The sequence below is a fragment of the Elephas maximus genome, chromosome 25 (assembly GCF_024166365.1).
Source record: "Elephas maximus indicus isolate mEleMax1 chromosome 25, mEleMax1 primary haplotype, whole genome shotgun sequence".
NCBI classification, from domain to species: Eukaryota; Metazoa; Chordata; class Mammalia; order Proboscidea; family Elephantidae; genus Elephas; species Elephas maximus.
In genome coordinates, this window is record NC_064843.1 from 60,994,541 (window position 1) to 61,021,127 (window position 26,587).

Below are 26,587 nucleotides of genomic sequence, written 5' to 3' on the forward strand. Positions count from 1 at the left end.
GGTTCGAACCGCTGCCATTTCATTTAGCAGCCGAGCCCTTAACCACCTTGCTGCCAGGACTCACTAAGGGAGATTACACAGCATGAATACGAAGTGGTACAAATTAATGTAGACTCCTGCACCACACCAAGAATGCAGGGACCCAGCTGTGCCCAGGCCAAGCCCTGGGTGTGATTTCAAAGGGCTGGGAAGGAACCTGCAGCTTGGACGCCAGTTACAGTACAAAATTGCCCAGGTGAACATGTTCTGTCATGCACAGATACCTGTCATGCACAGATACTCTGTATGACGGAAGCCTAGGGCACTGTGTTTCTGAGTGGAATGAGGGGGCACCCAGAGACTCCACCCCTGCCTGCCTTCCTCCACCTGCCTGTGGCTGTCACCAGGCCCCTTCCCTTTGGCTTTTTCCCTCGAAGGTGGTTGCAGAGGTGCCAAGCGCCACCAGCAGCCATTTCTCCCTGCTTCTGAAGTCAAGCACACCACCTCTTTGGGCTCAGGAGCCTTGCTGTGCACCCTGCAGGAATGACAACCATTTGACCGTGTGGGCCTCCCTAGGGCGCGTCTGCTGTGCTCTGCATGGAGGGGCTGCCTGGTGAATCAGAGCCTTAGTCACTGCCTGTGAGGTTTACTGGGGTTGCTGGGGTGGGGGAGGCTCCACTCACTTCCTGTCCAGCCAAACAGGCTTGTGGAAACCAGCGCTTACCTGCTACCTCCCTCTGCTTGTTGGAATTCTGGACAAGTAGAGGAATGTGTTGGGGTCTTGGGCTGTGTAAGTGGATTTGGGGGAACTCCAACAGGCAGCCAAGAACTGTTGCCACTGAGGCCGCCCTGCTTCATGGGGACCATGTGTGTCAGAGTAGGACTGTGCTTCACAGGGCTTTGAAGGACTGATTTTTCGGAAGTAGATCATCAGGCATTTCTTCCGAGGTGCCTCTGAGTGAACTCGAGGGTGTGTCAACCATCTGAGCCACCAGGGCTCATCAATGAGCAGCACCTCTGCTTAATGAAACACTGACATGAAATTGCCTAGGTTCGCACCGGCCCTTCCAGTGATCTCTGTTTCCTCTCTGAGAATGGAATTTCTAACAGCCGAGCTTAAGGGTTGGGATCAAATGTCTATAGGACTTGAAAAAACAAACAGACACAAGTTTATCTAGGAACAACGTTGGGAACACCCAAAATCCCATCAGTGGAACCTGGGCATGACCTCAGGGAGGACAGAGTATTTTGTGGTGATACCTTTTGGGAATGGAGGGGCCTGGTGGGTATATAAACATAACTGTGAGAGGTGGGCTTAGCCCTGGAACACTAACCCTTGGCCCATTTGTCAGACAGATCCCTTGGTGCTGTCAAATGGGTGAGTGCAGACAGAATGGCGGAACAGGGGAGATGGAGGGGCTAGGGAAACCCACTCACCCAGTGGAAAAAAGCTCCATGGGGTGCTCGTCTTTATACACCCCCCACCATGTGTTGGTGCAGTGGCGTCACCGGGGGGTGTGGGGCAGGGGGTGGTGGATGCAGACAGCATTGGGAGGCACTGTCAGAGGGGGTGACACCAAAATGACTGTCTGTAAAATTTCTGTGCACTGTTTCAGCAGAAATTTATTATTTTTTATAAAAATATTCCTGTAGTTAGTTATGGAGCCCTAGTGGCTAAAGTGTTCAACTGCTAACCAAAAGGACAGAGGTTCACATCCATCGGGCACTTCTTGGAAACCCTGTGGGACAGTTCTACTCTGTCCTGTAGGGTCACTATGAGTTGGAATCGACTTGACAACAATGGGTTTTTAGTTACAACAACAAAAGAAGTTTTGTAAGCCCAGCTTTCATGTATCAATATACCTACAAGGCTAAAACTCTATACTAGTTTAGTTTTTGAACCTTCTAGGTGCTCCGGTCAGAGCTGTTGTTATTATACAATTTCAATGACACTTCGAATCACCTGGTTTCATCTGCACGCCTACCAGCATGCGCTGTTGTGTTGTTTGTTTCTTTGTTTGCTGCTGGTGTTTTTATAATTGATGATTTTGTCAAATTTTTTGGTGTTTTAGCTACCACGTTGTGGTAATTAGCATGGGGGTGACACCGGGAGTTACTGCACTGGTGACGCCAGCCCTAGTGACGCCACCATCTTGGGGTCACTGTGCCCTCTGTCTGCACAACATTTAAATGGCATTATCGGTGATTCTATATAGGTTCTTCATGTTTAGTGAAGGAAACAAGTGTGGGACGCAGGGGTCTGGAGGTACAGCTCTGTCCCCGTGGCCTCGACTTCAGGCCAAGGCATCAGCCGTGCAGATCTGGAGGAAGCAGGCGAGCCAGAGGGCACCCACTGCCTCTCTGGAGAGGGCCTGTTGGGGCTTTTATGTTTAAATCAATATGGTGGGCATGAAGGTGAGTGAGGGATGAGAGCGTGAGCGTGCAGCGTGGCCACTCTTCCTCTAGGCACAGGAACCCTCTCTGCTTGGCCTAGGCCGTGGCTGGCCCCCCATCAGTCAGGGCTCTCAGCTTCCTGTGCTCTGTGGCGTTCCAAGCGGGAGGGTGGGAGCACAGCCCCAGAACTGTGGGACATCAGCAGAGGCACCTGGATTCCCCTGAGTCCCCCTAACCACTCCCCCTTTTTAGTTTTCTCCATCTCCTTCCGTTTTCATACACATCCACCCTTTTTTTTTTTATAATTTTCCTAATAATTTTGATGATGAAATATTTCAAGCATATAAAAATGTACACATAATACTAAAACACTATCACTCAGCTTGTCAAATCTTATCATTTTTGCCATTTTGTTTTAAGAAAAAATCACAGGTGTTTGAGCCCCTCAGCTGTGAATACCTCCATTTGTTTCTTCTCTCCAGAGGTAACCACTACCCTAAATTAGGATGACAATTCTCCTGTATACCAGGGTAGCTTTTTATATCTATGTGTGTCTCCATAAACGATGTGTAGTACAGTTTTGTGTGGTTTTCAACTTCATGTGTTGAATGTAACTTCTTGCAACATGTTTCTTGGGGCTAAGCGTTAGGTTTTTGAGCTTTCATATTTATATGTGTATTGATAACATGTAGCTGTATTCAGTAATCTGAACTGCAGCATTCTATACCTCAGTGTATCCATCCTCCTTTAACGGACATTAGGTTGCTGATAATTTGGTCCTCTTATACATAACAATGGTGCCACAAATATTCTAGTAAATACCTCCTAGCACTTCTGCAAGTTTCTCTAGAACACATATGTAGAGGAGAATTTATTGGGTTTGTGTATCTTCGACACTACAAAATACTTTCAGATTTCTCATGAGCGGCTCTAGGAATAATACTCCTGAAGCAGCCTGTGGAGTTCTTGATTTCCCACATCCTCGAATATTTGGCGTTGTCAGACTTTCTGACTTTCGTCACTGGGATATGTGTAAAATGTGATCTCCGGATCGTTTCTTTCCCTGGGTCCCAGGATTCTGGATGCTCCACCTACAACCCTCACCTCAGTTACACGCTGAAAGGGGATGTGTCAAGCATGGAGGGCTTGGCTGGCTTCCTGCCTTCTGATCTTTAAGTGTTGGTAGTGCCCAGGGCCATGTGCTGGGACCTCTTCTCCTTAGATATCTCTCCTGTTATAGGGACTTAGAATACCAACCACATAGGTCAGTGACTTCCAAATGTATAAATATATCCATCCTGAATGCTAAAAGCTGCTCAACAAATTTATTGTGATGGCCAATGGCCAACTCAAGTCAAGCGTAACCTGTCCAAATCCAACTCAGTTTCCCCCTGAAGCCTGATCTTTTCCTGTTCCTCCCCATCTCAGTCAAGGGCTTGCCATCTGTCCAGTTGCTGAGGCCAAAATCTTGGGAGCCATCCTTGATTCTTCCCTTCCCAACACCTCCACATTTAACCCATCAACCTGTATCAATTTCTTTGTCAAAAATTGTTCCTAGGTTTGTCCCTTTCTTTCTATTTCTACTGCTACCACCTTGGTCCGAGACACTGTCACCTCTTGCTTGGACCACTGCAGTTGCCTCCTCGCTGGTCTCTCTACTTCTCCTTTTGCCCTTACAAATCATCCTTACCCAGCAGCCAAGGTAAACTTTTTAGAACACAAAACAGAAATAAAATGTCATTCCCCTGCTTAAAGTCCTCCGATGGTTCTTATGGTAGAACAGTCAGATTCATGAAGGCTGTTATCCGCAAGACCTAGGATGACGAAGAGGCCTAATCCCTGCTTGCCTGCCTTTCACTCACATGGCTCCCCAGCCTCTGGGACTGAGTACACACCCTTCCCTCTGTGGAGGGCTCTTATCTTCATCTTGTCATGGCTGAGATCTTATCATTAAGGGCTCAGTCACTTCCTCAGAGAACTTTCTTGAACAGACCACACCATCCTAGAGTGGCTCCTTAGTTATTCCCTATGACACTATGCTATTCTGTTTTCAGGAAAGATGTGTGTCGGGGTTCTATGCTTTCACCATAACGCAGGTCGTTAATGAGTCTTCCTCAAAGATCAAAGTGTTAAAAAGCAAAGGTGTCACTTTAGGACTAAGGTGTGCCTGACCCAAGCCATGGTGTTTTCAATTGCCTCGTATGCATGCAAAAGCTGAACAATGAATAAGGAAGACCAAAGAAGAGTTGACACCTTTGAGTTGTGGTGTTGGCAAAGAATATTGAATATACAGTGGACTGCCAAAAGAACAATGGGTCCAAACATAGGTACAACTATGACGATGGCACAGAACCAGACAGTGTTTAGTTCTGTTGTACATAAGGTCACTATGAACTGGAACCAACTGGATGGCACCTAACAACAACAACTCCAGGGCCAGATGTAGCCTTGTCCTGGGTTCTGGGTGACAGGCAGCTTGGAAAAAGACCAGACCAGTTGCCATCAAGTTGACTCCAACTCTTGGAGACTCCATGTATGTCAGAGTAGAAGTATGCTCCATAAGGTTTTCAAGGGCTGATTTTTCAAAAACAGATCACCAGACCTTTCTTCTGAGGTGCCTCTGGGTGGGCTGAAGTCTCCAACCTTTCGGTTAGCAGCCAAACGCATTAACCATTCGCACTACCCAGGGACTCCAATTTTCTATTAATTAGCTACACTGTTTTTTTTTGTATGGAGGTTGGTGGTATTAGTTGCCGTCAAGTTGATTCCGACTCATGGAGACCCCACGTGTGTCAGAGTAGAACTGTTTTCAATGGCAGGTTTTTTGGAAGTAAATCTTCAGGATTTTCTTCCAGGGTACTTCTGGATGCGCTGCAATCTCCAACCTTTGGGTGAGCAGCCCAGCTGCATCACTGCACCACCAAGGGACTCCCTGAGGGCAAGAAGAGATTCGGTTTCCCTGGGGATAGCCCACCCACTCCCAGCCCCAAGCCTCCCTCTCTCTTTTCTTTTCTCTAACAGTCTTCTTACTTCAAAAAAATCAGTGAATAGGATGAGAAGTAATTTTAATGTCTTTAGAAATCAATTTATAAGCTCTATTTTTTTATCTTTCAAGTATGTTTTTTTTAAAAAAAAAAAACAGAAAACTGGTTATACACATTTTAATCCAGGGAATTCCTTGTGAGTTTTTCCTTCGACAAAATGAATGTTGAGGCCTGGTTTGACCAGGATTTGTTTATTCCTCTTTGTATTCACGGTGAGAAGCCAAACTGTGTGTCATTTCTTTTTCTGAGGACAATACCGAAACTTAAGTTCTTCCTCTTTCTAAGGAGAAGCTGCCCCCCACCGCCCCTTTTTTTCCCCTTCATTAGAGGAAATTCACAAAGCCAGGATTAAAGAAAACAAAAAAAAAGGTGGTCATCTCTCTGGGTCTTATTGACGTGACTAAAGCTCCCCCAGGCTGTGTCCACGCCCCTTCCACTTCCTGACGTCATACTATTTTTGTCTTTGAATAGCTGATTGACACAATTGCCTCAGAGATCGGAGAGCTGAAACAGGAGATGGTGCAGACAGATGTCAGCCTGGAAAATGGACTGGAACCAGCTGAAACCTACAGGTGACCAAAGACGGATGAGGCGACGGGCGCGAGAGCGGGCTGAGGGAACCCCATTAGCTACTCGAGCTGACAGTTCTGTCATTCTCGGAAGTTTGGGACCAGGAGTTGGTTGCTGTTGAATTCTCTGTAGGAGGTGGGAGTGGCCTTGGAGCCAGTCTTCTGATTGTTATTTGAATTACTTTGAAGGCACTTGAACTTTACACCCTCTCAATTCCTCCTGGCACCAGAACCCGGAAACCTAAAATTCTATATGCCATATCAAACCACTCACAACGATGGAAAAAAATAACGCGGCGTGATCCTCCGTGTGCAAACTAGAATTCAGTGTAGCTGGTGTCAGTCTCCAGAAGGTTTAAAAGGGAGCAGTAAAGAGGATGGACTCATTTTGCGTTCTCAGGTCAGAAAAACGTTTCCAGCAGTAACTATCGCCATTAACTATATTCTTTAAAGAGTACAGCTATTGGAAATTGGATGTGCTTGTATGTGACTAAGAACTGGGCAGCAGGAGGCCATGCTAACTAAGCAGAATAGCTGGGCACGTGTTGCAGATGTGGGTCATAAAGGACTGGCTTCTTTACTGGACCACCCAGTTCTGGAGAGTAGAAATGTGAAGATCAAGGTGGGCATGGGGAGGCTGGTGGGCGCAGTGGAAGGATGAAATTTATGGGTGGGTCTTGCTTATAAGTCATGTGGCAGGCAGGAGTGGCCCTGCCAGTGTGAGCCAGGTGGTTGTGGTTGTCCGGGCAAGTCTTAAACCAGCCTGACTAGTTCCCTGAGGGAGACCAAGGGGAGAGAGGCAGTATCCGGGTATAGCTTTGCAGTTGCAAGGTGATGCTTTAACACCCTGTCCTCTGGTGGGACTATAGTCCCCCTTGGCAGCAAAAGTCTCTGGGCCTTCCATTTCTTTTCCTTTTCAACAGAATGACCAGGGTAGACCAGATGGCCCCAAGCGCTTTGTATCCCCCAGGCGTTTGATGACTCCCTTGACCTCACAGTGAAAGGCTTCAATTAATATTTTTCCATAAACTAGCAAATGCACGGTAGTTTTTTTTATTAGAGATTTCCAGCCTCACATTCAGAGGAGTTCCAAACTATAGGATCGTTAGCCAGGGTGTTTCTCTTCACCCTTGGCATTGTTGAACAAATGTTAAATTGGAGTCAAGGTTGATGACAGTAGGGTAAAGGAAGAGGGTTTGGAGGACACTGATTTCTTCCACATCCAGGAATCACATTAGCTACTCGAGATAGACCCAAAGCTCCACAGATGACAGACAGGAGCATCAGGAGTCCCTCCCCTGAGTGCAAGGCACCAGGGCCGGCGCTGGGGGAAGGAGTGATACTGCACGTTAGGGCCCATCAGGATCTAAAGTAGGCATTAGGTTAGGGGAGCTGGACTTTCATTTAATCTTTAACATCTCCTTTAAGCTTTTTTTTTTCTTTAAATTTAAGCATTCCACAATAGTTTTTTTTTTTCCAATTAATGTCACTTGTTCTCAACTGCTAATTTGGTTAACACTGAGCTTATAAATTTTCAGAGGCATGTTATTTGGCTTTCATTTGTGGGAAGGAAAGAGAAAAGGCAAGATGCATTGTACTAAGACTAATGAGGCTTTAGCTTTTGAGCTAGAGACCCTTCCTGAATTTCTAGAATCTTGGAGCTGTGACTTTGGTTTAATTTCTCCATTTCGCTCAGTGGAGATGACAGGAGGGCCAGGTAAGGGAGGGGTAGGAGATAGGGGACTTTGCATTGTTTCAAAAATGAAGGCAGAGCCCAGCTGTGACCACAGGGGAAACAGCAGCTGCCTGGCAGATAGAAGTCCAGGGCAGGGGAAGACGGGGGAGTGGCGGTGCAGAGTTTCCATGAGCGAAGCCCCTGTGGGGAGAAGTCACAAACAGTCCCCAGGACCGGGTGGCTGCACAAGACATCGCAGTCACCTTCCTTGTGGGTCATCCTCCCATGAACGGGCGCTGCGGCATCGCCTTACCCAGCCCACCCACAATGGCCATGAAATGTCCATGACTCCTTAGCTTGTGGAAAGCTGGATTAAGTGCCAAGCTGAGGCCCTAGGGTTAGGAATCACTGTCTCCCTACCTGTGCTGGCATTTGGCTGCTCATCCCGGTCAAAGCTGAAATGAGTTTCAGATCTTGTGCCCTTCTCAGAATAATATTTTAAAGGCATAAAATAAAATATACAGGATGACATAGGAAAACAATTACACTGAAATACAATGATCAACTGTTAAAAATGTGTGGTTTCCTAGCACGGGGACTGCTTTACCAACACAGTAAATAGCACGATCTAGCAGTGGGCCTGGGAACTACTGTAATCTCCAAGTACAGATGAGCATAGACAAAACTGCCACGGGAATGAAAACATCTGTAGTTTCTGTTGGTGACAACTTCGTGGGTACTGCTAATACTGCTATAGTTTGCTGTCTACATTCAAAATGAAAGGAAGTTAATTTGAAAACGAGGTTAGTGGAAGTAAAGGTGTAACTTTTTCCCCATCCAACGGCTGTTCTCACTTCTCAGCCTACCTGTCCTGTTGGCACCATCTGAGATAGCCCATCACTCCCTCCCTTCTTGGAGCACTTGCTTGGCTGGTTTCTGGGACACCACATCCTCCTGGTTTCTTCTTACCTAACCTGCTGCTACTTCTCATCTCTTTGCCTGGTGCCTTCTCATCTCCTTGACCTCTTGATACTGGAGTACCCCAGGGCTCAGACCTTGAACCTCTTCTCTTCACACTTCTGCTTCTTTCTCTTCCACTAACCTTGGGTATGACACTTAAATAGCTGTGTGCCTCACTTGCCACATAAGTAAAATGGGATAATAGACCTTTACCTCATAGAGTTTTTAGCTGAGTTAATAGCTATAAAGCGCTTAGTATAGTACCTGGCATGTGGTAAACACAATATACATTTCTTAAATGAAGAGGTAGCTAAAGTAATTTCCTAGAAAATCCCATCCATTCCCTTGACCTTGATCCCATCAGTATGCTGGTGATTCCCGACTTGATCCTAGGACCACCTCTCTGGGAATCTAAGGCGTGTATCCAGCTGCCCTCTCTTGCCCAGCTTTTGACATCTTGAACTTATAAAGACCAACACTAGACTCTTGATTTCCCATCACAAGCTTCCCCACGCTTCCAGCTGCTTGGGCCTCAAAGTCATCCCTGATGCCTCTCTTTTTCTCACAACCCCTACATCCCCCCGACCAAAAAAAAAAAAAACACACGAAAAACCTATTGCCGTCAAGTCAACTCCAACTCATAGTGACCCTATAGGACAGAGAACTGCCCCTTGGGGTTTGCAAGGCTGCAGTCTTCATGGAAACAGACTTCTCCTCCGTCTTTCTCCTGAAGACCGGCTGGTGGGTTCAAACTGCCGAGCTTTAGGTTAGCAGCTGAACGCTTAACCAGGGTGCCACCAGGACTCCTTAACCCCTACCCATCTATCCTCAAATCTTGGCAGCTGTACTACTAAAATAGATCCAGGACGGGACCACTTCTCACTGGCTCCCTTGCTGTCACCCTGGTTAGAGCACAGGGACCGTATCCCATACACGGACTGGTGCAGTAGCCCCCTACCTAGCGGCACTGCTGCTTCCTGTTTCACCTCCTGTGCGTAATTATCTAAGTAGCACACGTTTAATCTACATGTCGAGTCATGCCATTCCTCTGTTCAGAGCCCTTCAATAGTTTTCCATCTCAGTAAAACCTCAGTGGTTACCGTGGTCTTCAAGACTCTGACTACCCCGCCCCCATCTCTCCTCTTTCAGTCTCTCCCCCTCCATCAGGGGGCTCTACCCCCGCCCCCCACACTGGCTTCCTGACCACGCAGGTTCCTACCTCCCGACCCTCGTACTTATTGTCTCTCTCTGTCTGAAACGCCTTTCCTCTGGGAAGCATTCACCTTTGAACAATTCCTTCCTTCCGTCACCTTGTTGTTGTTGTTGTTGTGTACCCTTGAGTTGATTCTGACTCTCAGCAACACTATAGGACAGAGTAGAACTGCCCTATAGGGTTTCCTAGTCTGTAATCTTTACGGGAGCAGACCGCCAGGTCTTTTCTTCTAAGGACCTTACCTGGCTTTATTTTTCTTCATAGAACTCGTCACATCGGACACATGCTCTGGCTTAGCTGTGCTTCCCTGCGTCCACCACTAGAAGGTGGGCCCCGTGAGAGCAGGGATTTTGCCTGTTGGTCACTGCTGGCTCCTCAGTGCCCAGAACTCCATACATATGGCTGAATGGATGCATGATGGGTGCAAAGCCTCTAGTCTAGTAGAGCATTGGAGGCTTCCTGGAGAAAAATCAGGAAAACAATTAGTGCGCATAAGTTGAAAATGTGTGATCGGCCTTATGCTTCCTCCACAGCAAAGAAAAGGGACCAGAGTCACTCCCGCCATAGGGTCCACCCTCGCTTCCTCCATCACTCCCACTGTAGGGTCCACCCTTGCTTCCTCCATCCTCTGCAGACAGAGTTGTTGTTAGCAGCCATGCAGTCGGCCCCTGACTCATGGCAACCCCATGTGTTACTGAGCAGAACTGCTCCCTAGGGTTTTCTTGATTGACTCTTCATGGAAGCAGATTGCTAGGCCTTTCCTTTGCAGTGCCACTGGGTGGGTTTGAACCACCAACCTTTAGATTAGTAGCTGTTTGCAAACCGCTTGTGCCACCCAGGGTGGGGTGTCTCTATGTGAGTAGGCCCTCCAGGCCAAGGCAGGACAGGATTCCACCCTTACCATCACCTGGACCCATCGCCTTGGCTGAGACATGTCTCTAAAGATTCCTTTGTCCATAGGCAGGGTAGAGGGACCAAACAAAAACTCTGAAATACCTTCTGGGTTCAGCTGGGTCTGCAGGACCCCTAAAGATCCTGGTGAGACGGGGATCACTGAAGATTCTTGCTGCTTTCATTTACGCCTCTTAGCCTGCTTTCCTCTGTCACCCCTATTCCCCCCTCCCCAGAATACTCCAGCTCTAGTGGATTGCTGGGTGATGCCAGGGATCCTAGAACTCCACCCCCCAAGTTCATACATGCAAAATTCAGGAATTTCTTGGCCAGCTCTGCCCAGTGCTACAGTGTAGCAGTTGGTCACCACCATTGGCCTCTGTTGCGAGGTTCTGTGTCCCCAGGAAGTTCCGAGCTTCTCAGCAGTGATGTGAGAGCATTGACATCCAAACGACATGAAGGCACAGCCAGCTAAGGTAATTGCTGTTGATAAGTCATACACCTGTAAAAAGTTGAATTGGCAAGAGTTGTGTGATATTTACAACAACGACAAAAGAGTAGCTGCTGAGTCTGCTTTTATACAACCAGCCACCTCATGGGATTTGGTTCATTGGTTTGCAGGTTTAGGGTCATGGTTTCATGGGACATCTCAGTTAATTGGCCTAATAATGTGTTTAGCGCTTCTGTTCTACCTCCTAGTTCGCCATGTAGTACCTGGGGTCTTAAAAGCTTGCTAGCGGCCATCCAAGTACAACAATTGGTCTCAATTCACCTGGAACAACAGAGGAAGAAAGAGAGCCAGGAACAGAAGGAGGAAATAGAATGTGTGGCTACTTGCCTCCAAGAGCAACTGCCCCCTTTGCCATGAGACCAGGAAAACTGGATGGTGCCCACCCACCGTTCCTGAACATTTTGATCAAAGATTCTATAAAAGAGTCCTGATCAAAAGCGGGAAAATGCAGAACAGAATTTGGAGGAATTCTCATGGAATCCAGCCTTTCTGGAGCTATGGAGACTGAATGAACCCATTAAACTATTGCCCTGGGATAATCAACTAGTAAAGAATGTCTCCCTTGAGCATTGTGCTCTTTTAGGGTCTGTCTATATGGGATCAAACTGACACCAGCAGCTTTAGGGAGCAGTGAGTTTATGTTAATCAGGGAAGAACAACTCAGAAAAGAAGGGTGAGAATGATTGCACAACTCGAATGTAATCAATGTCACTGAATTGCATATTTAGAAACTGCCGAATTGGTGTCTGTTTTGCTGGGTATAATCTAAACGACAATAAAAAGGAACACATGAAGCCCAGACTGCCCAGACTGCCATTTCATGTGTAGCCTTTTATTTACTTCTTGGCTTGACTGGAGGTTCGAACACAGTGATTAGAAGAGAAGAAATAGCAGCTACCATGTGGAACAGGTGCCCAGGGTGCCAATTGAGTAAGGCTCCAGTCAGATAACTGTGACTGTGTTAGCTGCTCTGTGGCCTTCTGAGGCAAACCCATCCTCACTTAGTGCTACTTTTAAAAAAAAAAACTGAGGTAAAAAGTGATTTAGAAAAAATGTCAAATGAGTATCATATTTTTTGCAAATAACGTGCCCATATAAACAAAATATTTACACATATAACACATGGCATAGCTCACTTACCAAAATAGCAAGAGGGGGTTGCACGATTGGCAAACAAAGGTATAATGCACATGATTTTTGCGTGAAGATACGGTACGCAGCTAGATGAATGTTCACAAAGTAAACACACCCATGTAACCAGCATCCAGATCAAGAAACAGAGCAAGTCCCTCCTTCCAGGCAGTAACCATCCCAGGGGTAACCACCATCCTGACTTCTGTTGCTATAGAATAAGTTTGCCTGTTTTTGAACTTTATGTAACTGGAATCGTGTAGTCTGTTCTCTTTTAAGCCTAACTTCTCTCACTCAACGTTATGTTTCTGAGATGCATCCATCCTTGTGTATAGTTCATTCATTTTGTTGTATAGCATTCTGTTGCATGCATACACGACAATTTGTTTTTCCACTCTATTGTTGATGGACATTTGAGTTGTTTCCAGGATGGAGCTATTTTGAATAATGTTGCTATGAATATCCTGGTACATGTCTTTCGGTTGATATGCATTAACATACACACTTCCGTTAGGAATATAGGAGTGGGGTTATGGTGTTTTTTTTTTCTAAATTTTATTTATTTTGTTGTCATTGTTGAGAATATACCCAGCAAAAGATATACCAACTCAACAGTTTCTGCATGTACACTTCAGTGACATTGATTACGTTCTTCAAGTTGTACAACCATTCTCACCTTCCTTTCATTAACATAAACTCGCTGCCCCCTAATCATTCAAGTTGCTGTTGTCCAAATTTGGTCCCATATAGTTCTTAAAAGAGCATAATGCTCAAGGCAGATATTTTTTATTAGTTAACTTAGTTAAGCTTCTTAAACTAGTTTAAGAAGACTTGAGGGGATATTTTTGATTAAAGGTTTAAAGATAATCTCAAAGGCAGTAGTTTCAGGGGTTCATCTACCCTTCATGGCTCCAGAAAGTCTGGAGTCCATGAAAATTTGAAATTGTTTTCTGCCTTTTCCCCCTTTTGATCAGGATTCTTCTATGGAATCTTTGATTAAAATGTTCAGTAATGGTAGCTGGGCACCATCCAGTTCTTCTAGTCTCATGGCAAAATGCAAAGGAGGCAGTTATTCATGAAGTGAATTAGCCACCGGTGGGATTGTTGGGTTTTAGGGTGATTCCGTATTCAACTTTGGAGCCCTGGTGGTGTAGTGGTTAAGTGTTAGGCTACAAACCAAAGGGTGAGCAGTTTAAATCCACCAGCTGCTCCCTGGAAACCCTATGAGGCTGTTCTACTCTGTCCTAGGGTCACTATGAGTCGGAATCAATTCCACAGCAATGGGTTATATATTCATCTTTAATGCACGTAATGCTCCAACGGTTTTCCAATGTGATTACACTAACTGGCACTCCCGCTAACAGCATATGAAAGTTCTAGATGCTCATTCTTATCTCTACTTGGTAATTAGCTGTTTTTTTTTTTTTTCATTTTAGTCACGTGGATGGGTATGTTGACTTAGAGTTTCTGAAACCATTACAGACAGGAAGACTAGTATGTTGTGGCCCAAGTATTTAGCTTAGTGCTGTGGGACACAGGGATGGGGACTCCTTAGGCTTGACCAAGCGCCATGTTTTTCACATGTCTAAGCTTAAGGCTGGAAACCCTGCTGGCTTAGTGGTTAAGACTTCAGCTGCTAACCAAAAGGTCAGCAGTTCAAATCCACCAGGTGCTCCTTGGAAACTCTATGGGGCAGTTCTACTCTATCCTGTAGAGTTTCTGTGGGCTGGAATCGACTCGATGGCAATAGTTTTTTTTTTTTTTAAGTTCAAAGCTAAAGTCATGGGGAATTCTAAGCTCAAACCAATTCATTGGGTAATATTTATAGGAACTGTGGGCATTATGGAAAGGATTATTTTAGCGGTGGTGATGAAAAGATGAGCTCTGGTAGTGCAGTGGTTAAAGTACTCAGCTGCTGACCAAAAGGTGAGTGGTTCGAAACTACCAATGGCTATGCAGGAGAAACATGTGACGGCCTGCTTCCGTAAAGATTTACAGCCCTGGGAACCCTACGGTGCAGTTCTTCACTGTCCTGTAGAGTTACTATGGTCAGAATTGACTTGACAGCAGTGGATTTTTTTTTTTTTTTTTATGAAAACATAAAATAAATACATATGTGCCTTTATTGTTGATATTTTTCCTTTTGAATCTTGTAGCAGAAAAAAACTGTCTACAAAATTCTGTCCATTTCTTATAGTCTTTATTTTGTTCAATAATTTTATGCAGAAATATTCAGCATCTCATGAATTGGCTTGGCCAAGCCATTCGCTGCATCGTATCTGACAAACATATGCACCTAAATCAGATGCGGTTATTTTTGGAGTTGAAGTTCTGCCTTTAAACTTAGAATACATCTAGATCCTATACACTTTCCCATGTTTAAAAATCATATTTATCTCAACCTTAGTGACTCCCAAACACAGAATTTAATGCCATTTCATTTTACTCCTTTCAATTTTTTCTTCTTGAAACAGCAGGTACAAAGTGACTGTTTTCCTTTGGTTTCTGCCCACTTTTACTCTTCTGAGGGATTTTAGGGAGCTTCTTCATGAGGTCTTTTTGGACACTTTGGGTGCAAAATCGTTTTGCATTTTGACTCCTTAACACAGTATCCATGTTGTGTGCAGTGTTTGCCACCAAAACAAGTATTTTCTTCTTTTGCTATCTGGGAACCTATGCATGTCCAGGGAGTTCAAAAACACTCTTGTATGTCAGTTAAAAATCATACATAATCTACCATTTAAATGAATGGAAAAACATTGGAAGGGTACACACCAAAACAAAAAAATCAAACAAAAGTAGCTTTATCCCAAGGTGTCTTAGTCATCTAGTGCTGCTATAACAGGTGTACCACAAATGGGTGCCTTTAGCAAGTAGAAATTTGTTTTCTCACAGTTGAGGAGGCTGGAAATCTGAATTCAGGGTGCCAGCTCTAGGGGCAGTCTTTCTCTCTGTGCCATCTTGGAGAAGGTCCTTGTCTCTTTGAGCTTCTGTTCCTGGGCAGCCTTGTGGCTTGGCATCTCTCTTCCCCCATGTCCACTTGTTAGCTAACAAGCACACTCTAGAGTTAGCCCTAAATAAATGTTACACTCTGCAGGCTTTGCCTTCCTGCTGTATCGTAGTCGTAGTTGATTTTGCCAGAGAATATCTGTTTAGTTAGAATTCCATTGTGTTTAGTCAAAAGATATTGACTCAAGATACAGCCTACACTAATCCTATCTCATTAACATAACAAAGACAACCCATTCCCAAATGGGATTATAAGCACAGGCATAGAGGTTAAGGTTTATAACACATATTTTGGGGGGACACAATTCAATCCATAACACAAGGGGTAGGTTTCCTACACCACAGGCCATTGATACAGGGCTTGGGGCCATCCTAAGGCCCCACAGCATCTGTGAGCTGGCCTTCCTCCTAGGACCTGTTGCACCTGTTGGAAGGTAGGTTTTTCTCCTTGACAAGACTGTGAGTTCCAACCTGGTTCAGCAGAACATGGGAGGATCACAATAAATAATTGGTGACAAAATAAGCCATATTCAGCAGTAAATTAAACCAAAAACCAGTTGCCATCATAGATTCCAACTCATGGTGACCCCATGTGTTGTAGGGTAGAGCTGTGATCCCTAGGGTTTTCAAGGCTGTGACTTTTTGGAAGCAGATCACAAGGCCTTTCTCCTAAAGACATTCTGGGTGGATTCGAACCACCAGCCTTTCGGTTTGCAGCCAAGTGCTTAACCGTTTGTACCACCTAGGACTCCTGGCCCTTGAAAAATGTTTGATGGTATCAGAGTTTATCATTCCTTCTTGTATACTGTCTAAGAACTGTAAATACACATTTCCACTAATTCTTAAGTGTTTGTCATCGCCTACCTGTTCACATTCTTTCTCAAAGAATGTCTTATGGGAAAACAGGATGGAGACACTCTTCAACAGAGATTAGGTTCTGAAAGACCACTGAAACCCATTTGTCCACGACACCCACGTGTCGTAGTTTCCTAGTGCCACCTTAACAGAACTATCACAAGTGGGTGGCTTTAGTGAACAGAAATATATTTTCTTACAGTTTAGTAGGCTGGAAGTCCAAATTCAGCCAGCTCTAAGGAAAAGTTTTCTCTCTGTCCGCTTTGGCGAAGATCCTTGTCCCTTTTCAGCTTGGTGATCTTCATATGGCATGTCATCTCTCTTCCCCTATATGTGCTCCCTTGCTTCTGTGCCCAATCTGCTCTTTTAGATCTTAAAAGTAATTGACTTAAAACACAGCCTACAATGACATGACCTTATTAACATAAAAAAGAAAACCCCTATTTCCAAATGGGATTACATCCACAGATATAGAATTAGGTACACTACCTGTGTTTTGGGGGGATATAATTTAATCCATAACAGCAGGTGATATCATAAACACTAAACACAGGGATCCCCTCCCTCGGTGGCGGCAGTCCAGGCTTTGGGGGACATGGCTTTGTTCATTATCAGAAGAGCTTCTGTGATGATAATGCTTTTGCAGTAGACATTTTTCTGTTGGTCGTGTGAGGATATTCTGCTATGACTAGTTTGATCCATTTCCCCCCCAATCTGCTAAGGTATTTCCATATTTCGAGGTACCAGGAATGTTTTGAATATGGTTACAAGGAATTCTGTGAGGATTGACTAATTCTTTGCTGATATCATAACCAGTGTAACAACAATTAAGTTTAACTTAAAGAAGTATTCATATAGTGGATGCTATTTGCTAAAATACCTAGACTGTGTAGCCTGAAGATTTTTACAGCCTAAAGGGGGAAAGAATTATAAACAAGCGAATATGATGGAATGAGGACATAATATACGGGTATACCAGGTGTCCTGGGAACCTCAGGGGTGGGAAAAGGAGTAGGTAATGCCAAGTAGGTGAGATTTTAGAAAATTTGTTTGACTGTTGACATGGATCTTAAAGGATGAGTTAAGCAGGATTAAGAATGCCAAAGGGATCTGCTTGGTCTGTCTTGATTGGTGATATCTGTTGTATTTTAGAAGGTTTGTTTTTCTAATTAACAAAGTAAAACATGTCTGTTGTAGAAAAGGCATCATACCCATTGCCGTCAAGTCAATTCCGACTCATAGCGACCCTTTAGGGCAGAGTAGAGCTGCCTGTTAGGGTTTCCAGACAGTGGCTGGTGAATTCAAACTGCCAGCCTTTTTGATTAGTAGCCGAGCTCTTAACCACTGCGCCACCAGGGCTAGCAAAGGCACAATGCAAGAAATAAAGATAAAAATCACCATAAACCCACCCCTAGTGTGTAACTACTTTTGTTTGGTTGGTTGGTTAGTTGGTTGGTTGATTTTTTGTTTGTTTTGGTGGGCATCCTTCCATTGTTTTTTCATGTATTTAAATGATAAATTGTGCATGATTTTTAACTGACTTTCAAGAGCGGTTTTCATCTCCTGGAAATACACAGTGTGTCCTAGAAACTGATTCCATTTTGGTTGAAAGGCATTGTTGTTGGTAGGTGCCATTGAGTAGATTCTGACTCATAGTGACCCTATGCGATAGAGTAAAACTGCCCCATAGAGTCTTCTAGGCTGTTATCTTTATGCGAGCAGGTCACTAGGTCTTTTCTTCCATGGGGCTGCTGGGTAGATTCAAACTACCAACTTTTCATTTAGTAGCTGAGCGCTTAACCATTGTACCACCAGAGAGCCGTGGTTGAGGGGGGCTGTACCTTCCAGTTTAGTGCCTGGCTTCCATGGCGACATTAAACTTCAGCGCGTGTAATTTTAGTAGTGCCACACTCTAGAGTTAGCCGTAAATGTTACGCTCTGTAGGCTTTGCCTTCCTGCTATATTGTATTGGTAGTTGATTCTGCCAAGAATATCTGTTTAGTTATTCAATTAGTAATTCAATTGTGATTTAGTCAAGCTATGAAATAAAAGCAGTGCGGCCAGAAGCACTTAAATATTAAGAGTTGCAGATTGCTTGCTTCCTTTCCACAGAGCAATATGCTTGCTGTTCATCTGGGGCCCAGAGATTGCAGAACCCGCCTGGCTCCTTCCTGCCCTGCGTGATTGCCAGGGGCAACCAGGACAACAGTTGCTTTGTTTCTATTTCTTAATTATATGAAAAAAAAATTTATGGGAACAGATTATTGCCCCTGCCAGTGTTGACTCCATATCTGCTGTTTCATCTCTAGCTGGAGAGGCAACTAGAGGAAGTTCACAAGCAAAGAAGCCCCGTCTTTCTCCCACATGAAAATGGCAGTGCCTCCGGAGCAGACACGCTTATGTTCACGTTTCATTGTTCTCCACTCCTAGTCCTCAGTATAAAAAAAAAAAAAGGCTTAAAAATCATTGAAGGTCCTAAAAGTTTGCCACAAAAGACCTCCTTTGGAGGTGACGTGCTTCTAGAAACCTTTTTGAGGAAGTTGTGGCCTCCTTCCTCTAAAAGCAGTAGCTTTTTGTCATACAGGAACAAAACCCATACTCAAAATATATAGTGATTCTTTCCTCTCAGAGTTTCAGAGGACAAAACAGGCCTCAAGAAATTGAAAAATCATTTAGCATGGTGTCTTAGTTATCTAGTGCTGCTATAACAGAAATACTACAGGTGAATTGCTTTAACAAACACAAGTTTTTTCTCTCACAGTCTAGGAGGCTAGAAACCCAAATTTAGGGTGCCAGCTCCAGGGGAAGGTGCTCTCTCTGTTGACTCTAGGGGAAGGTCCTTATCACCAATCTTCCCTTGGACTAGGAGCTTCTCCCTGCAGGAACCCCAGGTCCAAAGGACATGCTCTGCTCCTGGCACTGCTTTCTTGGTGGTGTGAGGTCCCCCTGTCTCTCTGCTCACATCTCTTTTATATCTGAAAAGAAATTGCCTTAAAACACAACCTAATCTTGTAGATCGAGTCCTGCCTCATTAATATAACTGCCTCTGATCCTGCCTCATTAACATCATAGAGGTAGGATTTACAACACACAGGAAAATCACATCAGATGACAAAATGGTGGACAGTCACACAATACTAGGAATCATGGCCTAGCCAATTTGACACATATTTTTGGGGGGGACACAATTCAATCCATGACACGTGGTGTATAAAAGGGAGCAAGTCGGAAAATGGGGCATGGGCCCAATTCTGTCAATTTCCAGTATATGACCTCAATAAGATTAACTAGAGGGCCTGTGATGTCACTCGAAGCTTAGGGATGTACGCAGTGAGTCTGATAAGAACATCCCTTCTCCTAGGCCTTTGTCCCACCACTTCACCACCTTGTGTGGAGCCCTGGTGGCACTGTGGTTAAGAGCTTGGCTGCTAACCAAAAGATTGGCAGTTTGAATCCACCAGCCACTCCTTGGAAACCCTATGGGGTAGTTCTCCTCTGCTCTACAGGGTCACTATGAGTCAGAATGAACTCAGAGGCAATGGGTGGTGGGTAAAAGTTTTCCTCAGCTCATCTGACCATTTCTCTGCTGTAAACTGTGTTAGCCAGGGTCTTGCATGTATCCAGAATTATTTTGGGCCTCCCTTCTTCCCCAAACTTAAATATTGTAGAGGAAGGTGCCTTGGGAGCCTTGGTGGCACAGGGGTTAAGAGCTCAGCTGCTAACCAAAAGGTTGACTGTTCAGATTCACCAGCTGCTCCTTGGAAACCCTTTGTGGTTTGAACCCACCAGCCACTCCACAGCATAAAGATGTGGCAGTCTGCTTCTGTAAAGACTGAAAACACAAAACCAAACCTGTTGCCATCAAGTTAATGCCAACACGTAGCAACCCTATAGGACAGAGTAGAACTGCCCAATAGGGTTCCCAAGGAGGGCATAGTGGATTCAATCTGCTGACCTTTTGGTTAGCAGCCATAGCTCTTAACCACTATGCAACCAGGGTTTCCCTGTCAAGGTTACAGCCTTAGAAACACTGTGGGGCAATTCTACTCTGTCCTACAGGGCCACTATGAGTCAGACTTGACTCGATGGCTGTGGGGTTTTTTCCCAAGGGATTTAATTCAGCATCACACGTTCTAAAGAAATGTTTTCCTGGCTGAAGGTGCTACAAAATCCTTGAAAATCAACTACTAGGTATTTTTAAATGAAAGGTTTTCTAGGAATTTTTTGTTTGCTGTGTGTTTATCAAAAAATTTATCCTTGTGCCAGAAATTTTTATCAGGTGGATCCGTTTGGTATGGGCTGTCGTCCTCCCTGACTCTCTACATAAGAGGCCTCTTCGACTAACATTTCCAGAAACCACCAATGGCTAACCCTCTCCACCACTCAACCCTACTAAACCACCAAGCTGGCAACTTGGCCACCATTTGGCATTTGTGGTGTGTTTTGCTTTCCTTTTGATACATGGACAAGGATCTACAGATCTAAGAACAAGACTGTGGTGGCCACAGAATCAGAGTTCTGTCTGGTCCTTAATTCTTAAGACAGGCGCATTGGCCCCTTGTAGCAGTACCATGTCCTGGGTAGCATCTTTCTTGCCATTGCAGCTGCTTCAGGCACCACCCTGTGAAAAGGCTTTGTCAGACTGGATACACAGCTGAAGCTGTACACGGTAGAATAAGGAAGGGAGGCATCCCAAGACCCAGGAGGCCCACGTGGAAATTTCCACACAAATTGTCAGAGAAGTGCCTGCTTTTCTTTTTTCCATCTGAGAGTAGAGGGTCCAAGTCTGAAGTAGGCCCCAGTGGCGGGTGGGAGAACTCTTCAGTTACAAGCACCCCGGGTGTCTTCCTCCTGTAGGCTCTGGGGTTCTTTACCCATCCCCCAACTCACATTAAATACTGATAAAACTGGGGATTTTGTTTATAGGATTGTCTTTGTCAGTCGTAGAATGGACACATATTACCCTGCTTTGTTCCTGAATATTTCAAAATCGGGGAACAATAAAATAGACAAATCCTGGAAATTCCACTGACCACAATCTTTCCTCCTACTTCCAAAAACTTGCCATGCTCTTCTAATCAAAAGTTGTTTTCAGGTTCTATTTGTTTTAGTAATAAATTCCTTTCTTTAACAAAAATCCTTGTTTTAAACACAGGGAAATGAATTAAATGACATGAAGTAACAGGCCAAGACTTCACTGTTTTGAGGAGCCAACACCAGGGCTTTGATTTGGGTGTGTAAGTGCTTTTCCAACCAAACTGCTGAGTATCGTGAGGCCGAGCGGGCTAGGAATGGAGCCAGCTCACTGAGACCGTGACGTGCCTCACAAAAAAGAGCATCTTCATAAAAAATGGCACGCTTGTTCACATGGGCAGGAAAATGGCTGGCTCTGGGTCCAGATAAATGAGAACTCATCAGATAACAGAATGCTGAAGCCCATATGGGAGTGTATGTGGGGTTTCCACTTGGGGTCTCTTCAGACCTCACTCAACGTGCCCACCTTAACCAATAGCAGCTTTCCCCCAGTGCCATCTACTAGCCCTTCTGCTTGCTCCTGTGCTGGATCAGCTGCTTTTTTTGAATCCTAAATCTCCTTCCCAGTGAGGAAATACAATAGTATCCTATATTTGGGGACCCCAAGTGAAGCACTTACAGCCAATGTCCTGTGTCAGTGGGCCTAGAATTGCAGTTCTAGATTTAAACTGGCCATTGACTTTGTACCCACCCAAAGCACGTACCCCTTGCTACTGGAGGGGAGGCTTCGGAGGTCTCCATGATGGGAGTTAGGAGGAGTGAGAACGGAACTTCTGAAACTTCAGATTTGTTCTGGAAGGAGTGGAGCTGCCTCCTTTCTTGCCCCAGCCCATGAGATGGCCAAAGACCAGGAGGCGCGGGGTAGCTGTAGTGGTTTTCACTACTTACTTCCTGATAAACAGAGACAAGCAGCCTGTTTCTCCTGAGACTGGGACTGAGCAGCTGGATTTTATTGTTGGTGTCTCGCTGAGGGAAGGCCAGAATTAGAGGTTGTGCATGGAGTCCCAGAGGGGAATGGTGGATCAGTGGTAGAGTTCTTACCTTCCATGCAGAAGACCTGGGTTCAGTTCCCAACCAATGCACCTCAAGCACAGCCATTACCTGCCTGTCAGTGAAGGCTTGGGTGTTGCTATGATGCTGAACAGACTTCACTGGAGCTTCCAGATTAAGGCAGACTAGGAAGAAAGGCCTGGCAATCTACTTCCAAAAACCAGCCAGTGAAAACCCTATGGATCACAGCAGTCAGATCCACACAGGGATGACCCAAGACTGGGCAGCGTTGGATCACCATGAGTCAGGGGCCAACTCAGTGACACCTTACAACAACAACGCAGGAGCTCCAGAAGGAAGCTGGTGGAGATGCCCAGAGCCCACGTTCTCACTGCCAGCTGAGCGTCTCCTTGTCTTCCCCCATTGGGAATGAACCTCACTGCCTGTACACCCCTTCCTGCCAGTCCCCTGATCAGCCTAGAGCAGGAGTTTCATCAGTGCCTGTCCTGGGCCAGGCCTGAATAAGGACTGGGCTTGAAGCCAGGATAGAAGACAGATTAAGCCTGGGTACAAATGACTACCATGCAGAGTAAACTGGGTAAGTCCCCAAAGCCAGAGGAGCAGGAGGAGTCAGCGGGTCTAGCGGTTACTTGCAGCTATGGGGATCAGGGAGGCAGTGAGGACCTGAGCTCAGTTTTTCCGCATAGGCAGGACCTGGACATGCAGTGGACATACAGGAATAGCCTGGACTCTGGCGCAGGAGCAGGAAAGCTTGTGGAGGAGCTGAGCGATGCAAATAGATACGTTTTTGAGGATGATCTTCCCTGCCAAGTCCCAGACGGGTTTGTAAACATCCATGCGTTTCATCCAGTGCCGTTGAGTCGATTCCGACTCACAGTGACCCTATAGGACAGAGTAGAGCTGCCCCATAGAGTTTCCAGGGAGAGTCTGGTGGATTTGAACTGCCGACCTCTTGGTTAGCAACCGTAGCACTTAAACACTATGCCGCCAGGGTTCCCTTTGTAAATGTAAGTACTGGAAAAATATTCTTATGTTCTAATCCAAATAATTTTAGTGCAAATTTTAATTATCTGTTGTGCTGCAGTGTTTTTCTTACTGATGTATTGTCTTTACAATTAATTTACATAATACGTTTCTTTGAATCAATGCCTGTTTTGTCATAAATATATTTACTTAAAAAGTAAATTCAGTATTTCTACCACAATCGGGAAATACAGTAAACATAAGTGATAATCAAAATAAGGAGCAAGTGACAAAACTTTAAGAAAAAATTATTGATCTTAAAATAAAAATAAAATAATTTTTTTTTTTTTTTTTTATAAACATACCTTCAAATATCACCTTGGTATATGCACCAGTCTTTGGGGAAAATTGTCAGTATTTAGTAGTCCTTTGAGAAGTTTACAAATTAATCTGGCCTGCCTGCCCCTGAATAGAGTCTTGTTTTTGTTTTTGTTTTGTTATTGAGGTTCTTAGCTTTGCAGCGAGACTCAGCTATTATGTTAGAGAGACCAGTAGGGTGGTGAGTCTGAACCTGTAATTAATTAGTCACGGGCAAAAGCAAAGCACAACCCTGGGCTCTGTGTTTGGTGGTGCTCGTTTTTTTATTTTATTGACCAGGTTAGCATTCTGCTTGTCTCGATTCATTTCGTAACCATTTGGTAAGCACTTACCGTGTAAAACAAGAAAAACTATTAGCTTTCTTAAAAGTCTGGAAAAGTTCTGGGAACGAGCATGCAGGCTTCAGGAGAAACATGGAGTCTTCCCTCAGGGTTTGTTACAAGGGATTCCCTTGCTGGGAACCTCCGTGGGGCCTGGGAAGGTGGGACCTTGCCACTCACCCTTCCAAAGCCCGTGCTAAGGCCGTCTTTGTGGATGACTCAGCCTTCACCCAACACCAGCATTGGCCTGGGAAGGAGCAGGCAACATAGGGACACACCTTCCAAGAAGACAGTTGGCTTCCACACCTTTGTAGAGCCTGATACAGGAGACCAAGGGTGGTGGCTCAAGCAAGGGGCTGGAGAGTGGGGAAAAAGCTGTCTTTTAAGCGGTTGTGCTAATCCTGCCTACAGCTAGACCTCATGCAGCCACCAGTGGAGGCTTGCATGTTACTGTGACTCTGAACAGGTTTCACCAAAGCTTCTAGGTGAAGACCGACGAGGAAAAAAGACCTGGCGATCTGCTTCCAAAAATCCGTCGGTGAAAAAACCCTCTGTGTCCAATCCACAACTGATCATGAGGATGGCACAGGACTGGGCAGTGCATTTCTTTCTGTTGTGTGTGGGGTGGCCATGAGTTCAGGGCCAACACGACAGCAGCTAACGGCAGTAACAGCCAGTCCTGCTGACTAGTCACCTGAATGTCCTCACGTGACTCAGTTTAGAGATCCCAGCCGCTTTGTACGAGAAGCAAAGCAGATCACCTTGCTGAAATGTAAAGTTGGCTTTGGCCATGCTTAATGATAGGTGGATTACCTAACTGCATGATAGGTGGATTACCTAACTGCACGGTGATAGTGCTTGTGCTAAGGCACACTCACTCATACGTGCAAACACACCTACAAGGTGGACAGAGAGCCCCGGAACCTTGGAATTGCCATGTAACTCAGAGTCGCCAGCAGCCTTATTCAGTTCCACAGAGAACTCGCCATTCGTTCTGTGGGAGACTTCCAAAAGTTGTGAACTAAATTAATCTTAGTTGGAATGTGATCTGACAGTCTGGTGTAGAAAAGAACACTTTTAGTGTATTTTAAATATTTAATGGAAACAACTTTTAAGAAATAGGGTACATTTTATCATACGTGTTGATAAAAATTGTCCATTTAAAAAAAATCTAATTGCTCAGCTTGATGAAGGTGTGTTTTTAACACCGTGGAGATGGTTGGGAGGCTGCTTGCTTCCCTGTTGGTTTTATCCCCATGTCCTAACTCAGAGGGCAGCACCGTCCAGGGCACAGCATGTGCACTGAGACCAGGAGTCCCAGTGGCAGGGACTTGGAAGAATTTGGCATTTTGCTTTGTGTCTAGATTTCTTGAATGACATTTTGCTTTATAACAGCCAAACTAGGGCTCTTACATCTACAAAGCTGTTGCCTGTACTTAATGATTTGGTCATTTTTTCCTGCATATACAGCCTCCCATCAAATTGTCACATATTTTTGCCTTGCTAATTGTTTTTTTTTTTTTTTTTAATTGTTTATCTCATGCATGGTAAAAGGACTAGATTGTGAAGTCCAGGTGTGTACCTCAGATATGCGTTTGGGATGAAGGTGGGGAGTGAGGGTGACGTCCTGGAGAAGGGCCAGGAGGCCTCTCTGAGCACGCTGCTGCCTAGACCCTAGCCGTTAGGACTCCCGCTGTCCTCTGGGGTTCTTGATTAGGACAAGAAAGAGTGTTATTTGGAAGCTCTGCAGCCAATCCTTTTTCCTCTGAGATGAATTGGATTGTATCATTTTTAATAAAACTAGGTCTGGGTCCTATGTTATAGTGCACTTTCTGCAATCACTTTTTGTGGCACCTTCCCCAGACTAACTCCTGGCTCCTGGGGAGGACGCTTTCATTCCACACTCCTCAGAGCCTTAAATCGGGCGTGATCAGAAGCAGCTGGTGCTGGTGAGGCCTCCCCCCAGCAGTAAGTGCTTTAGTGCAGGAGGCCCGGGTTCCACTGGCATGGACTCAGGGGTAGGATGAGAGTTTTCCAGTGAGAGTTTGTTCTCTGTCTCTAGAAGCTCCTGATTGGGGGGCGTCCTGTGGCTGGCCCAGTGTTTTCACATACGGAGTACCCTGAACCCACACCTGACCTCCATCTCCTCGTAACAGCAGGCCTGCACACTTGGACATAGTAATTGCTTAAAAACACTAGTTGAATAAATAAGTGAACTTTATATTCATATAAACCCCGTGAAATGAAAGATATTATTACTTTTCTTTCAACCTGTTATTTTTTTTGAACATTTTATTTTGCTTTAGGTGAAAGTTTACACAGCAAATTAGGTTCCCGTTCAGTAGTTGATACACAAATTGTTCCGTAACATTGGTTGCAATTCCCACAATATGTCAATACTCTCCCCATTTCCACCCCGGGCTCCCCATTTCCACCCCAGGCTCCCCATTTCCACCCTGGGCTCCCCATTTCTATTCGTCCCATTTCCCTGCCCATCCTCGTCTTCATGTCTTTGCTTTTGGGCAAATATTGCCCTTTCGGTCACATATAGTTGACAGTTCTAAGGAGCACATTCCTCACGGTGTTATTGTTTATTTTATAGGCCAGTCAGTTATTTGGCTGAAAGGTAGCTTCAGATCCAAGTCAGAAG

At 45.0% G+C, this 26,587-nt stretch overlaps 1 protein-coding gene across 10 annotated transcripts in view; it reads left to right on the plus strand.

Moving 5' to 3' along the window:
* The window catches only part of RIN2 (Ras and Rab interactor 2), a 268,726-nt gene that overhangs the window by 193,351 nt on the left and 48,788 nt on the right, over positions 1–26,587 (plus strand). For 6 of the 10 annotated variants that reach the window (XM_049869987.1, XM_049869985.1, XM_049869988.1 and 3 more), the window contains one exon: positions 5,889–5,989. The exons of 2 other annotated variants lie outside the window; for them this stretch is intronic. In XM_049869987.1, coding sequence (XP_049725944.1) covers positions 5,889–5,989 — 101 coding nt within the window. Of the gene's footprint in view, positions 1–5,888; positions 6,387–26,587 lie in introns of those variants that run through there. 2 more of the 10 variants (XM_049869992.1, XM_049869991.1) reach the window with 2 other exon arrangements.